Consider the following 17793-nt stretch of genomic DNA (forward strand, 5'->3'; position numbering starts at 1 on the left):
TTAGAGTACGGATATTCGAAAATGTACGTACGGATGATTGGTCATTAATATTAGAGTACCCTACTACATTTTTTCTTACTAATCTACCACATGTTTTTGACACGTTTAGAGTACGGATATTCGAAAATGTACGTACGGATGATTGGTCATTAATATTAGAGTACCCTACTACATTTTTTCTTACTAATCTACTACATGTTTTTGACACGTTTAGAGTACGGATATAGATTTTCTTTTTATTTAAATTATTAAGTTGCCTATCTCATTGCTTTGTATCGTATAATATGGATTTTTCTATCGTAAAATGTTAAGAAAATCAAAATACTAGTAAATTTGATTTTTACATTAAATATGTAGTTTTTTAATAAGTAAGTAATTGTTGTATTTTTATAACAAGTTACCACTTTTTTTGTCTAGTGGCTAGAGGTCACACAATTAAATGTGGAGAAGTGGTGTGTTCGGAGTTCGAAACTCGGCCCCTGTATAAATTATACAATGCCCCTACCAACTGAATTAAACTCACGGGGACCCACTTTTAGTTGCTTTAACATGTGGAATATTGCACATGATAGACAAATTTAAAATAACTAAATTTGAAATAAATTGTAACAAAAAAGTTTAACTAAAACTGACAATTTGTTTTCAATTTTTTTATTATAATTATAGTGTATATTTGAATTTAAATTTGTAAAAAAATTGAGTTCTTAAAGATAGATATATGTGATCCATATTATGAACCACATACATCATTAAATGAATGAACCTAAAAAGTAAATTTTGCTTATATTTTAAAACGGAGGGAGTAGATGACAAAATTCATTTGTACTCCTCCATTTCAAAATGAGTGTCGCTTTAGCCAATTGCACACAGATTAAGGAATAAAATGAAATAATCATTAGACATAACACTTTTACTAAACTACCCTTGCTTTATAAGAAAAAGACAAATTTAAAGTTGCATTGAAAATTGTGTAAGATAAAAGTTGAAGAGGGTAAAATTGGAAGAAAAAAATTAAAGTTGTATTGGAAATGTAAAATGACATTCATTTTGAAACAATTTTTTTTGCTAAATTGACACTTATTTTGAAACGGATGGAGTATTTCTTATTCCTATATTCAGTCTTGGCAAATATATATCGATAAATTCCAAACAAAAAAAACATATCGGTATACAAAGTCCTTTACGTATTTTGTTTTGTGGACAGTAATGTCCATATCTCAAATAGATGGTGTCCTGTACGTTGTCTTTTGAATTTTGATAGCAATTCATTCACAAAAAAAGATGTAATTTTAGTGTAGCATCTCTTTCCCTAGCAAGTAATAAATAAACACCACCAACTGTTTGACAAATGAAGAAACAACAAATGAGAGAAGCTCACAAAAATTGTTATATTCTAGCGAGTGAAATTATGATCGAAAGCTTTCCCGGGCAAGTTGATCAGCAGACTTATCTATCAGAGGGCATAAATTTTAGTATTTTAATATCGTAATATTAAGCTCCTACTATTGAGTTAACACCTTAAGTATAAAATTGGGAATATTACTATCTTAAAAAATTGATACCAAAAATAAAGGGGATACATGTGAGTATAAGAGAGAAAATTGTCACAAAAATTCTTATTAATTAATTGGACAAATATCATTTCTCATCTAAAATAGAGGAGCCTTGTTCATGACACAATCATCTTTGAGACCTTTAGAACCTCATGTCACCAAGTGACAGATTGATAAATTTACCAGGCACAATGATTCTCCTCTCTAAAGATATGTGAGACTATGAAATTGAGGTTTTTTGTTATATAAATACAATTGAGCACCCTCGTCTCCTTAAATACTTAGGGTGCGTTTTGTTGCGAGAGGAAGTTGAGAAAGGAGAAATAAGTGCTAGAGAGAGAGATAGAGAGAGATGTTACCAAATTACCTCCGCAATCAAAAGATCCTATTAAAAATTAGGAAAATGTTACCGAGTGTCCCTTAAATATTTTTCATTATCGAAATATTTGACTTTTTTTTATAAAATACTCTTCTTTTGAAATCATTAAAGAGTGTCATGAACTAATATAATTATAATTATGATTTGTATTTTTTTGAGCAAATAATTATGTTTTTTATATAATTTAAAAAAATAACTAACTTTGTTCGGTGAGAAAAAAAACATTAGCAAATTTTTTGCTACTCATTCTACACGCTGAACATATTGTATATTTTTACGGGCGCTCAACATATGTTATAAAGCTTTATCATGTTGCATATACTAATTGAAACAAAAAAGAAAAAGCTATCTAGAAGTCCCAGCTCAACTGGAACATATACTAATTGAAAGAAAGAAGAAAAAGCTATCTAGAAGTCCTAGCTCAACTGGAAAAATGCCGAAATTGTTAGACCGGATGCCATGACCGGGGTTCGAACCCCGGTACCTTCACTTGTGTGTGTAAGTTTGTGTGTGTGAGTTTATAATGGCTTGTGTGTGTGAGTTTATACTGGCTTTGCCATTTCGTCTATCTACCAAAAAAAAAAAAAAGCTTTATCACATTGTCCTCGGCAAAGATTGAAGGGTCCCCACAATTTTGATAACCCAAGAAATTTGTGTGTGTGAGTTTATAATGGCTTGTGTGTGTGAGTTTATACTGGCTTTGCCATTTCGTCTATCTACCAAAAAAAAGTCTATCTACCAAAAAAAAAAAAAAAAGCTTTATCACATTGTCCTCGGCAAAGATTGAAGGGTCCCCACAATTTTGATAACCCAAGAAATACCACGTAACCATTTAAATTAGGCTTATTTTGAGTTCATAAAATAATTTATGTAAATAAATACATTTTTATGCTAATTTATAAATTTTATTAACAAAAATTGTATCTTTATAAATTGTTTTTCATAAACAACATTTACAAAGAGATTATATTATATGACCAATTTATAAACCGTTTATATTTTTAAGCACTTCATTTGGATTTCTCTAAATAAAATAAAAAACACTTCAATTGGATTAATTTATACATTTTTTAGCAACTTATGAATAATACATAAAAGTTTATTTATTTATATAAATTATTTTATATAACCTTAAAATAAGTCTAATCGAAACGGGAGCTAACTCTATTTGCAACTTATGTCGTCTGAATTTCTTTCTCTCATATTTCTCTCATCTGCATTTTTTTTTTATTTTTAGTAATGACATATTGCTACGAAAATATGGCATCATTACTTTTTCATACTAATAAGGGTTAAATTTAATTAGTTTTTCTTCGTGTAAGCATTCCTTTCAAGAGGATTTCTTTTGAAAGGCTAAACTACCATAAACAATGTTCATTGACATTATACATAAACCAATAATGCTTCTTATAACAAAAATTTATTTGGTGATTAATCTAAAATGCTTAGACTTGATTGACAAACACTTGCCCTGCACACAATTTCTAGTCATACTATGAGAATGAATGAAATTTGGAAATATGCATGTACCATATAGTTGAAATTTTAGATGGCCTGGCAAATTTTTAGACTAATCACCAACCGATTCTTTCCTCATTTGACTCCACGTTATCTCAGCTACACGAGAAGAAGAATATACTTTGGGGAGGACAAACCCTCTTTAGGATAACAAACCATCTTTGAAATGATGAAACAAGTTTGCATCCTTTACAATGATTTTACTTTAAATAAGCTTTGATAAAAGCTTTATTCCTAAATGACAAATTAAGCAACAAAACAAATACAAGATTAATTTGAAATCATCGCAAGACAATATTTTAAGTATAAAATCCAACACTAATTACAAATCCGAACATTTGAATCAATCATAACCAAGAGGAAGTATTAACAACATTTGATAGCCGGTTACAACATTTGTATATTGTTTTTATTTATTTATTTATTTATGAGAAGGGGGAAGTGTAACGCCCCGGATTTTGGTCCAAGACATTACGCCTAAATCATTCTCATTTTTAGAAAATCACTACTATTTTTTTTTATTTCATCAATAATATATATTCTAGCAAAACCTATACAAAATTCTTTACATAATTTAACAAAAATTCTTAAACTAAATGTCCTTCAAAATCACTTCTGAAATTACAATACAATCAAAAACCCAATTTCGTCCCCGTACGCGCTTCAAGCAAAAACAGCAAAGCATACACCATGTCTTCTTAGGTACCTAAAATGTTGGTTGTAAGGGTCAATTTCCTTATCCAAATTGGTTCATACTCAAAGCACCAGAAACAATGTCATGAAATAGATAGTATCAAAACTTCTCAATCAAAAAGTAATAAGAAAAATACATTTAAGTCTTTAAGGTAAAGTTCATACACATTTCTTTTATATATATAACAGTTTAATGACTTATCAACACACAGATGTATAATAGACCCAATGCAATGCAATGATGTGCAAAATGCATGCTCTTATAACTATATGATCCGGATATAATTCCCGCCACACAGGCATCCACACAGAATATAATTGCAATTCCCGCCACACAGGCATCCACACAGAATATAATTGCAATTCCCGCCACACAGGCACCACACAGATGCATATGACATGCATGATAATGATAATGAAAACTCAATCCCGCCACTTAGGCACCACTAAGAAATGCAAACTAAATCCCGCCACTTAGGCACCACTAAGAAATATGATATTAACCCGCCACTAAGGCAATTACAAGTATTAGTGCATCATCAAGTACACAAACCAAAAGTCAATCATTTCACAAACTCACATTTTCATCTTTTTCTTCTTTAATTCATAAAAAAAATGTATCACTTCTTTTCCAACACCACAAAACATATACAACATAATAATATTAAACATATCCATTCACACCACATTATCATACACAACTTTCATATAAAACACAATTAATAATAAGCACTCATAATTAAAAATAATCACATTTAGTAAAGATTAATTTTACCATGAAAATACGTTTTAATTGTTTTTCTTTTTAAAAGACAAGAATTGCTACCTCTACTTAATAACACAGTCTAGCACTTAGTATGGACGTATGGGGAAAAAGCCCTTACCTTATGGTGTTTTTCCATTAAAAGACGTCCCTAAGATTAATTCTGAACCAACACACGAGCACGTCCTAAGATTGATTCCGACCAAACGCACGAGCGAGCCTATGAAGTGCTACACGAATATATAAACACAATTGGAGCGGTTGGTAACAATACTTTTAGACAAATCCAAATCTTCAAATAAGAAAAGGACTTGGTAATAGAATATGATCAAGAGAATGGAAAAGGGACAACGCCATATGACTTTACCTTAAGTGATGATAAGAAAATGGCGTGACGATTTCTTCTGTGAAGGCTAGAAAGTTACTATATCTTGGTCTTACGTGGGAAAGGCCTGAGCGGTAAGAAGGGTTATATTGTGCTCAAATGACTTCATCAAGAGATCACCAACTAGGGGAGTAGTAGTAGATAAAGGGATAGAGCCATAGAGAGGTCATGCAATTCATTTGGGTCAAAGAAATCAAGAACTGCTTCCCCACATAGTTATAAGAAAGAATAGGAAAATCAATTAGGCACGTCTCTCTCAAAACCAATTGCACATGGATCCCCATAGATAGGTATTTGGTGGAATTGTTTAAAGAAGTAACTAAATGATGCCCACGTTTAAAAAAAATAGGAATGGATGGAGAAATATTAGGAACTAATTTCCATCAGATACTATTCATAATCAGATATCCACTATTAAGGAAAATAGGCTTAGTGGAATTAGACTAAGTCAAAATAACAAAATGGAGAATACTAGCAATTACTATCAATTAAATAATTTTCGTTTAAATACCGAGTTAATGAATTATATATTTTTTTTCTAAAATGACAATGGCTTACAAAGTTACAGTAACGAAATTAACCATCTCTTCTAAACTAATTTAAATAAAATAAATTAAAGCACATATGTCACGCTAAATAAATGAAATAAATAAACTGAGAGGTATATAATTTAATTAAAAGAAGGATGATACAATTTTCTTAAATTCTATACACATAAAATAAGTGGCTAAGGACATATATAATAGAGAAATGATATTCTAACAACCATTTTGTGACAACCTATGTGACAACTTTATCTCTCATACTCACATTATCTTTTTACTTTCTCTCTCTATTGCTTTGGTTTCCGTGTCACTATCTACTTTTCCTTTGAAAATTGGTGGTTGTCACAAAAGTTGTTGATTTTTGGTTGTTAGAATATCATTGCTCTATATAATATATAAAAATATCGGGATGTTACAGGAAGCAAGAGGAAGAAGAAGGACTTAGACCCTTGCAAATACTCTTACAGAAAAATCAGCTGAGATTTGTATCCATCGTTTGATCTTATTTACCAATGAGAGATATTGGCTGCAAATTATAACCTTGGGGCTGGAAACAGCTAGTTAAAGTAACCTTAATTATCTTCTTAGTTTCTTCATGGACTCTCTTTTCAACACCTAAAACCCATCTAACTCACTCATTTTCACTGCTTTATATTTCAATCTTATTTCTATTGGGTTGGATCATCACATATTTAGTTGAAGTTAGAGGGGAAAAAATTCTCCTTTTGTGAATTTTGATCGATCTGGGCACTGACAAATTTTGATATTTTCATGTGCCAAGATCAATTCAAAGTTGCAATCTTTTCAAGTTTTGGATTGTTGGGTTGATTCAATTTCGTATGACTATTGGTGGGTGTGATCTGAAAATTTGATTTTTAATTTGTTTTTCTTTTGTGTTTTTGAAATGGCCTATTTCCATAGCTCAATCTTTCTCTGTAATATAGCAGCAACAAAACCGAAATAAGAATGGAAGAACATAATACAGTATGGATTTTACAAATTTGTGAGGAATATTACACTGCATAAATCCACTAATTTCATTATTATCTTTTACTGTATCGGTTTGTGGCTTCCTTTCTCCACAAATATCTGAAGATTTCCTTCTCTTATCTATACAAGAAACTTTAACTAAACGACAAAAACAATTAAAAAAATTATATGTTTTAACTGGCTGTCGCAGGTCATCAAGATAGGTCCATCAGTGGACCTTTTCTTTTGGGGTCCATTTTTGTTTTAGCGGCTGAATTTTTATGTCACTATTTTTGTCACTATTTATGTGTTGCTATAGCCGCACATAACCATGAGCTAGATCTTCCTGTGTGTCTGTGTGTGTCTATATATATATATATATTGATGAGAAATATGATATGTGCAGAGTGATTAAAGGAAATCAATTCTGCCTATGATTATTTTCATTCTACGGATTTTATTAAAATAAAAAATTAAAGATTAAATCAATATTTATTTTATCTTTCAAATATCCAATAATCAAAATTAAGTATAAAGTATTAACAAGACTTTGAAAAAACAAAGTTGTTGAGAGATCTACATTATGAAGTAATTCACACTATGGTTCAAAACTATTGCTACAATCCCTCAAAAAAAAACTATTGCTACAAAAATTCCTAAAAACTGGACGAGGGACAAAAAATTTAAACCATATCTACAAATTCATCATATAAGGAAGAATAACGTAGAACAAATGAGAAAATGAATATAGAAAAAGAGTAATGATATTTTGACATCCATTTGATGAAAATTTTGTTGACAACCTTGTTTTTCTCACTTCTTATTGGTCAAAAACAATGGAGAGAGAAAAAGGAAGAGAGAGAATAACAACATCATGTGAGTATGAGAGAGAAAGTTGTCCAAAAGTTGTCAAAAAGTGGTTGTCAAAATATCATTTCTCATAGAAAAAATAGAAGACATGCAGAACCATCTATTGAAAGAAAACTTAATATAATTTGGATTCCTTCTGGCACGATTTTGAAGAGGACAATGGGTGTATGAATCGATTGATGGACAAGGAAGGGGCTGCTCGGAAAACTTAATTATTAAAAAAATATAACCCTTTTTCGATCTACTCTTTTCGTAATTATGTTCGGATAGAGAGATTGATAAGGTTAAAGAGATAAAGAAATTATGTTTTGTTTGACCAAAAGAGATCAGACTGCTGGAAAGGGAGAGAAATGGTGGTGGTTGCGGCAGCTGTTGAGGGATGTTAGAGACTTGGAGACAAGCCTTAGAAGCGTATGACTTCCTCCTAAGTAGAAGCAGCAAAGCAAGACAGAGTATATGGAATGTAACTTCAGCAAAAAAGTTGAAGTAGTTCCACAGTGAAGGTGAAAGTGGGAGATCATATCATACCGCAAGTTACATGGTTTAAATATCTTGGGTCCATGATACAAAATGACAAGGAAATGAAGAATAGGCTCAGGTGTTTTATGTGATAAGAAAATACCGCTTAAATTTAAATGAAAATTCTATCGGACAACAATCAGACCAGATATGTTATGTACAAGTAAGTGTAGCAGAGATGAGGATGTTGCGTTGGATGAGTGGTAAGAAAAGACGGGATATGATTAGCAATGACACCATTAGAGAGAGTTGAGGTAACACCTATAGTAGAAAAGATGGTAGAAAATAGGCTTAGGTGGGTTGGACATGTAGATAAAAGACCATTAGATGTTGTAGTACAAAGAGAAGATCAGATGGAGGAGAGTCGGATTAGAAGAGGCAAGGGAAGACATAGAAAAATTATAAGAGAAATTATTAGAAAAGATTTAAAGGTTAATGAGTTAGATCTAAAGATGGTTTCGGATAGAGTATTATGGCATAATCGATCCTATTTAGTAGGATAAAGCTTGATTGTTGTTGTTGTTTTTATTTGTCGCTGGAGATAGCTATAGATCCGAAAAAGAAGAGTGAGATGGTGTTGATTTTGCACTTAATTCGGGCATGAGTGCAACAGAAGGGAGGCCACAGTGTACGGATGGGTAGGCTTCAAAAAGAGAGAACCGGTTCTCATAAAAAATTGTTTTTGAAAAGGAAAAAAACAACAAAATGAAGTGAACTTACGACTGCCTATGTGGTGCAAATAGATTTCGAAAAGGATGACATCATTTTGTGGAACATACAGAGGTTAATGAGAGTCATATTTTCACCTTCATTCTTGAATGTAATTCATTTGGACTTCGTGTGGAAACTCTTTGGCGTTGTTGATCAAGTTCAAAGTTTGTCCTTATGTCAATGTATATGTAGGTGGCATTTAGCCTGGACAAGTCTTAGAGTTTCCCACCATGGGAATGGCCTCTCTAAACAGCCACGTGCCTGTTTTGCCAGTTTTTTTTTTTTATTTTTGATTAAAAAAACATTAAAATGTGATAATATATTTTATCTTTGGTGTTTTCTGTTTCACCCCCCTTTCATGTAACACTGTTAAACACACCTCCATCATATTAGACCATTTGTTTACTAAATCACCCCTCGTTATGATGTGAACTTGAAAAAAAATTGGAAGTGTAGAATAAGTTCTACAGAACCTCATACTCCACTGGTAGAAAACATATAAAACAAAAAACATTGAAGAAAGCTATCATTGAAAACAACCATTAAAGCTAGCTGAATCGTTGCATTCTTCCAGATCTGGAACTTGTTTTTTCTTCTTTGTTGTTTGCATTCCTGCATTCCTGCAGCAAATCATGTGTTGATCCTGCATTCCTGCTAAGAATAGTTGTTCAAACAAAGCACTTAAACTTGTATGGAAGATATTGTCAAGAAGGAACCTTTGTCAGCTTAAATTTGAGTGCGAAATTGGAATAGAAATTCACAGGGGAACAAAAGAGACTGGACAAAACACAATCAATAAAATATTGATATAAGAATAACGTTTGTTTATTATTTGTGTGGGGTCACAATTATTTTCCAAATGTATCACTAATAAGTCACTAAGAGCATCTCCAATGGTAGAACCATTTTTATGTTTTTGAAGCATTTTGGTGGGGTCCAAATGTGCCACATGTGTATTAAGAACATCATTTCATTTTTACTCCAATGCAAAGAACAATATTTGTGTTCTTAACTTACATTATAGGGTCCCACAATTAACCCCACATATTTTTATTCAATTTCTCATGTTTTCTCTTTCCCCACGTCACTCACTCTCCCTCCCACACTCCCCACCCTTCTTTTCCTTTTCTTTTCCTCTTTTCTCTCTCTTTGCTTTCTTTTGCCTGACACAGCCTGCAAGAACTTGTTCTCCCACTAGAACAGTTCTCCAACCTGTCCTCCAGCTCACCCTCCTCCAATGCATAGAACCAAATTGCTGTGTTCTTGTGCTTAGAGAACAATGTGTAGAACAAGCACTAAAGTTGCTCTAAACATTAACCAGTAAAGCATCTCTGCCATTGAAATATAAAAGTAATATATCTATGGTGTTAAACTCACTTGGCCATCATGGGAAAGTCTAACACTTTCCCATTATAAATGCCACAATGTATCCTTATTTTTTTGGATACATGCGTTGTACTGTTGTCACGATCATATGTATTTTATCGTAAAAAGTAGTGTGTTACGATGTGTTGTTTTTTCTTATTCCATACATTTTTTATATAAATTTGTGTAAAATAAGTTATTGTTGATTATTGGACGTACGAATTTGATAAACATGTTGAATTTGTATACATAATATTAAAATTCAATGTCAATCCTACCCATGCATCGCACGGGCCGCGCACTAGTTATATCACAAAGAGGAAGGGTAAAGTTTGACTATGTTACACACATATGTATTGCCTACACTACTTAAAATTCCTAAATCCATCTTAAAACCGATATTATACATGAATTAAATCCATAAACTGATGTCTTAGCTTAGCATATGTCCTCAGACATAATTTCTATTTCAGCCCACCAAAGAGGGGATGATTTTGGAGTTGCACCATCAGGCCCCATATCAGTAATTTCCTTCAACTTAGATGTAATCTCTTTCATTGATAGCCTTGTTTCTTCATCAGAATCTACACAACTGTTAATCACTTTTGACCATTTCTCAATTTCATCATCTTTCAAAGAGTTCAACCTTGTATCAACCAACTCTCTCAATGGTTGTCCTCTAATATATTCTCCAGCCCAATCTGTTTGAGAACCATTTTCCACTGCAAATGGAATTTTTCCTGTTATCAATTCAAATAATATTACACCAAAACTATAAACATTGTCCTTTATTTCTTCTTCTAAAGTTTTTTCACAACCCTTCTTCGTATCGACTTTGTCGGTGCAGAAACTTAGGTCTGATATTTTAGCAGCATAATCTTCAGTGAGGTATATAGAAGAAGATAGCAGGTTTCTGTGGGAAATGGGTGGTGTGAGATGATGCATGTGGTCGAGACAGTAAGCTATTCCCATAGCTATCCTCTTTCTCATTCCCCAGTCTAGATGTTCTGATTCTCTAACTGCAATACATACATGAATAATGGTGTCAATACAAAACAATATCTAAATGCTTAGTAAAATTTACATAATCATTTTCAATTAGAATACTATGTAAATTTTGAAAAAAACAGGACTTACTATGTAGATGCTCAAACAGCGTTCCATTCGGAGCATACTCAAAAACCATCATCCTTGTGAATGGCTTATTCTCTTCACAATAACCAATAAGATTCACAAAATTCTTGTGGTTTACCCTTGATAACATCTCAATCTGAAAGACAAAAAGTAAAAACAACAGAGAGAATTAAAACTAGATCAGAAAAAGTGTGATTCATTTGCTATATTTGTTGCCTTTGCATACGTACCTTCTTTCGGAACTGAGCTTGCATATTTTTTGACCAGTCTTGCGCTGAAGTAGCCGCAGAAGATACAACGGCTATCTCAACTCCACTTGAAAGAGTTCCCTTATATATAGTTTCATCTTGTAGAGAACCAATAATGTTGCTGAAATATTCACAAGCTACTTCGAGCTCACCTCGTTTAAGACTTGGAATACCTGAATCATGCATTTTTAGATCAACAACTCTAGTTCAAAAGAATAAAGATACGAAAACGCGAACAATGAAACACACAATGTTAGATAAGGAATTCGGATAACTGTGCCTACATCTTATACTGCAAAGCGATTGCAGTTCCCTTTCTATTATTTCAAACTTAGGGTTTACAGTGTACAACTTGTATTAAAATATTATGGTCTAGATCGATTACAACAATTACCCCCAAACCCTACTCAACGTACAAGCTCAATGAGTATGCGTATTTCAAATAAAAGCATAAAAGAGGAAGAGACGGCCTTTGTTTGGATATACAATTTAACTAAGCGTTTATCATATAAATGCTTTTTTTTATAAACTATTTCTGTAACAATATAAAACAAAGTCAAACTGTTTTCATATACATTATAAGTTATTTTCATAAGCTATCACGAAGTGTTTATGGAAATAATAAACTGAAAAGATGTATCAAGTATCAGAAATTACCTGTTACGAATGCTTTTCGAAGCTGGCCACTCAACCCTGTGGTCCAAGGTTTAACAGCTACAACCTTACTACTTCTGAAGCAAATGAAAACCATGAATGACACCAAAACAAGGAATGAGAAGCCTCCAACTGTTGACCATATAACAACAGAATGATGCTTTTGGTTTGAACTTTGTAAATTCATTTGGTTTGAAGATGGAGCAGGTGAAGGTGCTGAAATCCAACTAGAATATGGTGGTGTGGATAAAACTGTAGGGGAAGGTGATACCACAGGTGAAGGTGAAGGTGAGGATGATGGTGAAGGGGAAAGTTCTGGTGATGTTAATAGTGATGGAAGAAAAAATGATGGTGATGGTGATGGTGAATTTGAGGGAGTTTCTGATGGAGAAACTAGTGAAGATATTGGTGATGATGAAGGTGAAGGATTTTCTTTGTGATCAAAACTCTTGGTTTTGTGTGAGTTAGCAGAATTTGATGTTTGTAGAAGTTTTCTATTGTATGGTATATCCCCTTGTTGGCCAAAGTGTCTGTCACAAGCATGTAAAATTGTGAATATCGTATAAAAAGTACTCCCTCCGTCTCATAATAATTGTCACTTTAGCATTTTTTCCTTGTCTCAAAATAATAGTCACTTTAGAATATCAATGCATCATTTATTATTTTTTTCCACTACCATACCCTTATTTATTGAATTTCATCTAACTTAACTACTCCACTAACTACAATTAATAAGGGTATATTAGTAAATAATATTGATTTTACCATTGAAATCAACACAATTAATCATTTCCTTAATTACCGCGCACAAACCTTAAACGACTATTATTGTGAGACGGAGGGAGTATGATATATCAATAAAAATAGGCTTAATAGCATTTTTGGCCCCCTGTGTTTACAGAAGTTGTGATTTTAGCCCCCTAACTAAAATAATTCGATTTTGGCCCCCTATGTTTTGCCCCCGTTGCACTTTTGGCCCCCTAGGTCAATTTTGACCAAGTCAATGATGACGTGGCGCCACATGTGTAATTTTTTAATTATTTATTTATATTTTTTTAATTAAAAAATTTTAAAAAAAAGTATTTTTTTAATTTAAAAATTTTTAAAAAGTACTTTTTTAATAATTATCTATACTATATATAAAGGAAACTACCCCTTTCAGCACACTTTTGGGTTGGAATTTTCTTTCCAAAAATACCCTTAATTTTAAATACAAGTAACACATGTAACAAATAGATAAGAATAAATTTAAATATTAAAACAAATGTAACAAACACGATATGAATATATGTATATCTGTTCTTTTTTCTTTATCATTTAAAAAATATCACAAACTAGATGAGTATATTTATACTTACTTTTTCATTATCCCAATTATACCCTTAAATAGTTTTTTCTATAATAAAGATTGTTGTTCGTGTCATTAAAAAAAGCAACAAACATTTATATTTTTACTTTTAATCAAAACTAAAATTTCATTAAAAAAAAAATACCGTTCATAATTTTCAAATGTTAGCACAATAAAAAGAGCAGTAAGACGGGCACGAAGTGCCCGTCTTTTCGCTAGTAAAAAATAAAAAAAATTACACACGTGACGCCGCGTCTTGATCAAAATTGACCTAGGGGCCAAAAGTGCAAATGGGGCAAAACATAACATAGGGGGCCAAAATCGAATTATTTTAGTTAGGGGGCCAAAATCACAACTTCTTGAAACATAGGGGGCCAAAACTGCTATTAAGCCTAAATGACATGTTTTAGTAAAAACAAGTATATATGGAAAAATACAAGCTATAAATCATATACAAGCCTCAAGAGACAAAAGGAAAGTGGCTTTCTACACAAGTTTATGGTTAGTTTAGTCGAGCAAACACTTAATTTGATTCAAGTCAAAAATTGTGATTAATTCAACGGTGGTCGTGAATTGAATTAACCACATTTTTTAATGTAATTATACAGATGTCGGGTTGGTGTTAAATAAGTGGCTAACGTGTGTTATTTTTAAATTATAAATGTTAGTAATTAGTTGTTAAATTTATCTTTTTTTCATTTATTCTAATTTGAACCCAACACTCCTAACCTGTTATTTAACGCTATAATAGAAAATTGCTTTACACTATATCAATAAATAAATTATAATAATATCATAACTGTAAATCTAATTAATTGGACCTTTCCTTCAAAAAAATTAATTGGACCTTTCAAACCAGCTAATATTTGAATAATTTTAAGTTTAACTTGTTTTCTTTATATTATCCAATTTTCTATTTTGTACTCGATCCCTTGTTTAAACTACTTTATTTTTTACTCAAAAAGATACTTCTTTATTTTAATTGGATTTGTTAACCAAACCAATATCTTGGTAAACACTTAGGAAATGCCAACAGACTAATACATTATATCAAATATATAATCACAAATTTATCGAGTAATTTAGTTTTTGAATTATTACTACAATTTTAAAATACTCTAATTTCTAAAATCAAAGTTCTAAATTAGACTACCCGTTTTGGTCGGTAATACTATAGTTCTAGAGAACATGTGGTCAAAAAAATTAAATTTCAATATTTTGAAATTTGTTCATTTGATGTATCAATTTGTCTTGAAAAAACTAAAGTGAGAATTTATTAACAAAGTGAACTTTTGACTAAGGTAAAATTGTGAGAATTTATTACTAACAAAGTGAACTTTTGACTAAGGTAAAATTGTGAGAATTTATTAACAAAGTGAATTTTTAACTAAGGTAAAATTGTGAGAATTTATTAACAAAGTGAACTTTTGACTGAGGTAAAATTGTGAGAATTTATTATCAAAGTGAACTTTTGACTAAGGTAAAATTGTGAGAATTTATGAACAAAGTGAACTTTTGACTAAGGTAAAATTTTGAGAATTTATTAACAAAGTGAACTTTTGACTAAGGTAAAATTGTGAGAATTTATTAACAAAGTGAACTTTTGACTAAGGTAAAATTGTGAGAATTTATTAACAAAGTGAATTTTTGACTAAGGTAAAATTGTTCGAGTAATATGTTCAATTTCTTTAACAATATTTTTATCAAAGAGAAAGCAAAACCACATGAGAAGAGAACTATAATTAACATCAAAAGGAAAAAAGAAGAAGAGGGTGTTACTTACAAGGCCACAATATTTCCATGAGAGCATTCCACTCCAAACCAAAAGCATAGATCACTGATTTTTTCACTATTCCAGTTCAATTCCTTCATCTTTTCAAGTGTCAACCCTGCACATCACAATTCAACCACACATTTGTCAACAAAAAAAAAAAAAATCAACCACACAACACATCTTAATTTAATTCATCCAATATCTTATAATCTTTGAATCAATATGATATAAGCTCAAGAAAGAAAGAAAGAAACAAGGGAACAAAAAATACTTCATTTTCTACCTTTACCTTGGCTGGTTAGAGACAAACTATGATCATGTGTCACTCCAATTATCACCATGCAGCAGAATATTATGAATCTCCACACTTCTTTCATTGTGAGAACAAAGAGTTACTTCTGAAACAATGAATAATATCATAATATAAACAACATAATATGAGTGATGAGAAAGAAAAAATAATATCACAATAGGAAATTAATGGTATATAGATTATGATATGGAGTAAGAAAAAATTTAGATATAAATAAAACGAACTTTTATTATTGAGTATGTGTTTGGCTTTTGCGGCGTTCAATGGCACGTTTGCATTAATTCACCGTTTCATAGAACTGAATTGAGTTGTGTCATCTATTTAGGGAAGTCACCAATTCTATCCCATGTCTCTTTATATATATGCATTCTTATACTATGTTAGAAGCAATGTATATTACCTCCATAAGGCACGTGCTAACCATGCATTTTATGATGGAATTTTTATCACTATATTTGTGTTATTAGCTTTTAGCAAATCTAATAGCTATATTGCACCTATATACAACTTGCCATAAACTTATCAATATAATAATGAAGTGCTAGTTTGCATTTCTTTTTTAAAAAAAATTAAAAAAAAAAAATCGAAACTTATGAAATAAATATGGTAGAGACTGATTTGACCCAAAATTATTTACACACAGCACAATATATTTCCATCTTGGCATTGTAATTGACCCGTCACCAACACTGGACTATACAGTCAACAAGTAAATGATCAAATTTAGAGGAGGGACTATGTGTCCCTCAAATGAAATCAATAGAGAATAATTTGGACATTCATTTTTGTCACGACTGAATTCGTTTGCATTCAATTGAGAGGGATAAAATTGTCAAAGATTTTTTTCAACAAGAATGACATGTTTACATTGTCTACACTCTCCAAGAAGAAAATAACCATGGTGATTTTCTAGCTAAGTTGGACGCTTCCTCCAACATTTTGATCTCATGGTCCATCAAATTACCCCTCCGTCCAAACTCTATAGAACCCGATTTCGTAGAGTGTAGTTTGTAACCAAAAAATTAAAATTGAGAAGGATTAAATTAGATCTTTAATGTATATAATTATATAATTTAACAAATGACACATTTATACAAAATGGGGAATGCTATATATCATTTTACTACTTATACATCACTCACACATAGACCAATTCATGATCTTAAACATTTTTGCAAGCATACACTTACTCTACCAAAAATGTTAATTAAATCTTACATTTTACGTATCTAATTTTCCAACTGAGTTGAAGAGGTCCACCACACCACTTATGTATCATTTGATTGCAGTATAGAATTAGAATATATAAGAGTCGTGTAAGTTTTCTTCACCTATAAGCCATGCAAGAGACATGATGCCTAAATTCACATAATGGATGCTGTTGGCCCTTATTAACAACCATTAACATTTTTTATACCACATATTATAATATACTCAAACTTGCATTAGTGCCATGTGGACCAAATATTACTTCTGTGGAAGCAATAGTTTGATGATTTAAATAAAACAGGATTAGTTGGCTAGTTAATTTGATGCTGAAGAAAGGTTGTGTTCTTTCTAATTCTACTATCCACTGAAGGAACATATAGGAATTAAAAGGGTAAAGCTATGGCGTGACACAGAAGTACTTAAAATGATAGCAATAAGAAAGAAAAAGATGAAGGATAATGAGATCCAACCTTATTTGAATGTGACAAGATAATTAATGATGACAAATATTGAATAATCATTCATATCATAAGTTCATAAATCCTCTCATAGCATTTATTTCCAAATTATAAAATAGTTAAAAAATTCCTGTGTGCACCATGTTTCAGTTGGCAATGTGTTAATTCATTGGAGACGAATTTTACTAGTAGTCTAGAAATTCTATAATGACTAAATGCGCATCATATTAAATTAGATTTCATAGTTCATATATCATCTTAAATTAAATTTCATAATCTTATCAATGTGTTTGTCTTTTCTTGGTTGCTTACTTTGGACACATTAGCTACCATATCTAATATGTTTATGAGAAAGGTGGCTGCATATAAACCTTATACACAAGAC

At 31.4% G+C, this 17793-nt stretch overlaps 1 protein-coding gene and 1 long non-coding RNA gene across 5 annotated transcripts; both read right to left on the reverse strand.

The window, feature by feature from the left end:
* Nucleotides 1-3941: 3941 nt before the first annotated feature.
* On the reverse strand, nt 3942-5582 carry LOC146939128 (uncharacterized). The gene is made up of 3 exons (XR_015031553.1): nt 5274-5582; nt 5028-5136; nt 3942-4156 (listed from the first exon to the last, which is right to left on the reverse strand). It is a non-coding gene; the product is annotated as an uncharacterized LOC146939128 (long non-coding RNA).
* A 4910-nt stretch (nt 5583-10492) lies between these two features.
* On the reverse strand, nt 10493-17300 carry LOC146939129 (inactive receptor-like serine/threonine-protein kinase At2g40270). Of its 4 annotated transcripts, none has more exons than XM_085752911.1 (7): nt 16960-17300; nt 15718-15826; nt 15438-15543; nt 12310-12836; nt 11635-11825; nt 11408-11540; nt 10493-11289 (listed from the first exon to the last, which is right to left on the reverse strand). In XM_085752911.1, exons 2-7 carry the CDS (start codon nt 15803-15805, stop codon nt 10709-10711), a joined length of 1626 nt encoding a protein of 541 aa, XP_085609037.1. In that variant the 5' UTR covers nt 15806-15826; nt 16960-17300; the 3' UTR covers nt 10493-10708. The 4 variants fall into 4 exon arrangements, with proteins under 4 accessions (XP_085609037.1, XP_085609035.1, XP_085609036.1 ...); XM_085752909.1 differs by having other exon boundaries at nt 15712-15826; nt 16960-16976; XM_085752910.1 differs by lacking the exon at nt 16960-17300 and adding an exon at nt 15966-16064.
* Between the last annotated feature and the right edge of the window lie 493 nt (nt 17301-17793).

This window comes from Medicago sativa, chromosome 3, assembly GCF_051527215.1.
Source record: "Medicago sativa cultivar Bolivia chromosome 3, Bolivia_mono, whole genome shotgun sequence".
Lineage (NCBI taxonomy): Eukaryota > Viridiplantae > Streptophyta > Magnoliopsida > Fabales > Fabaceae > Medicago > Medicago sativa.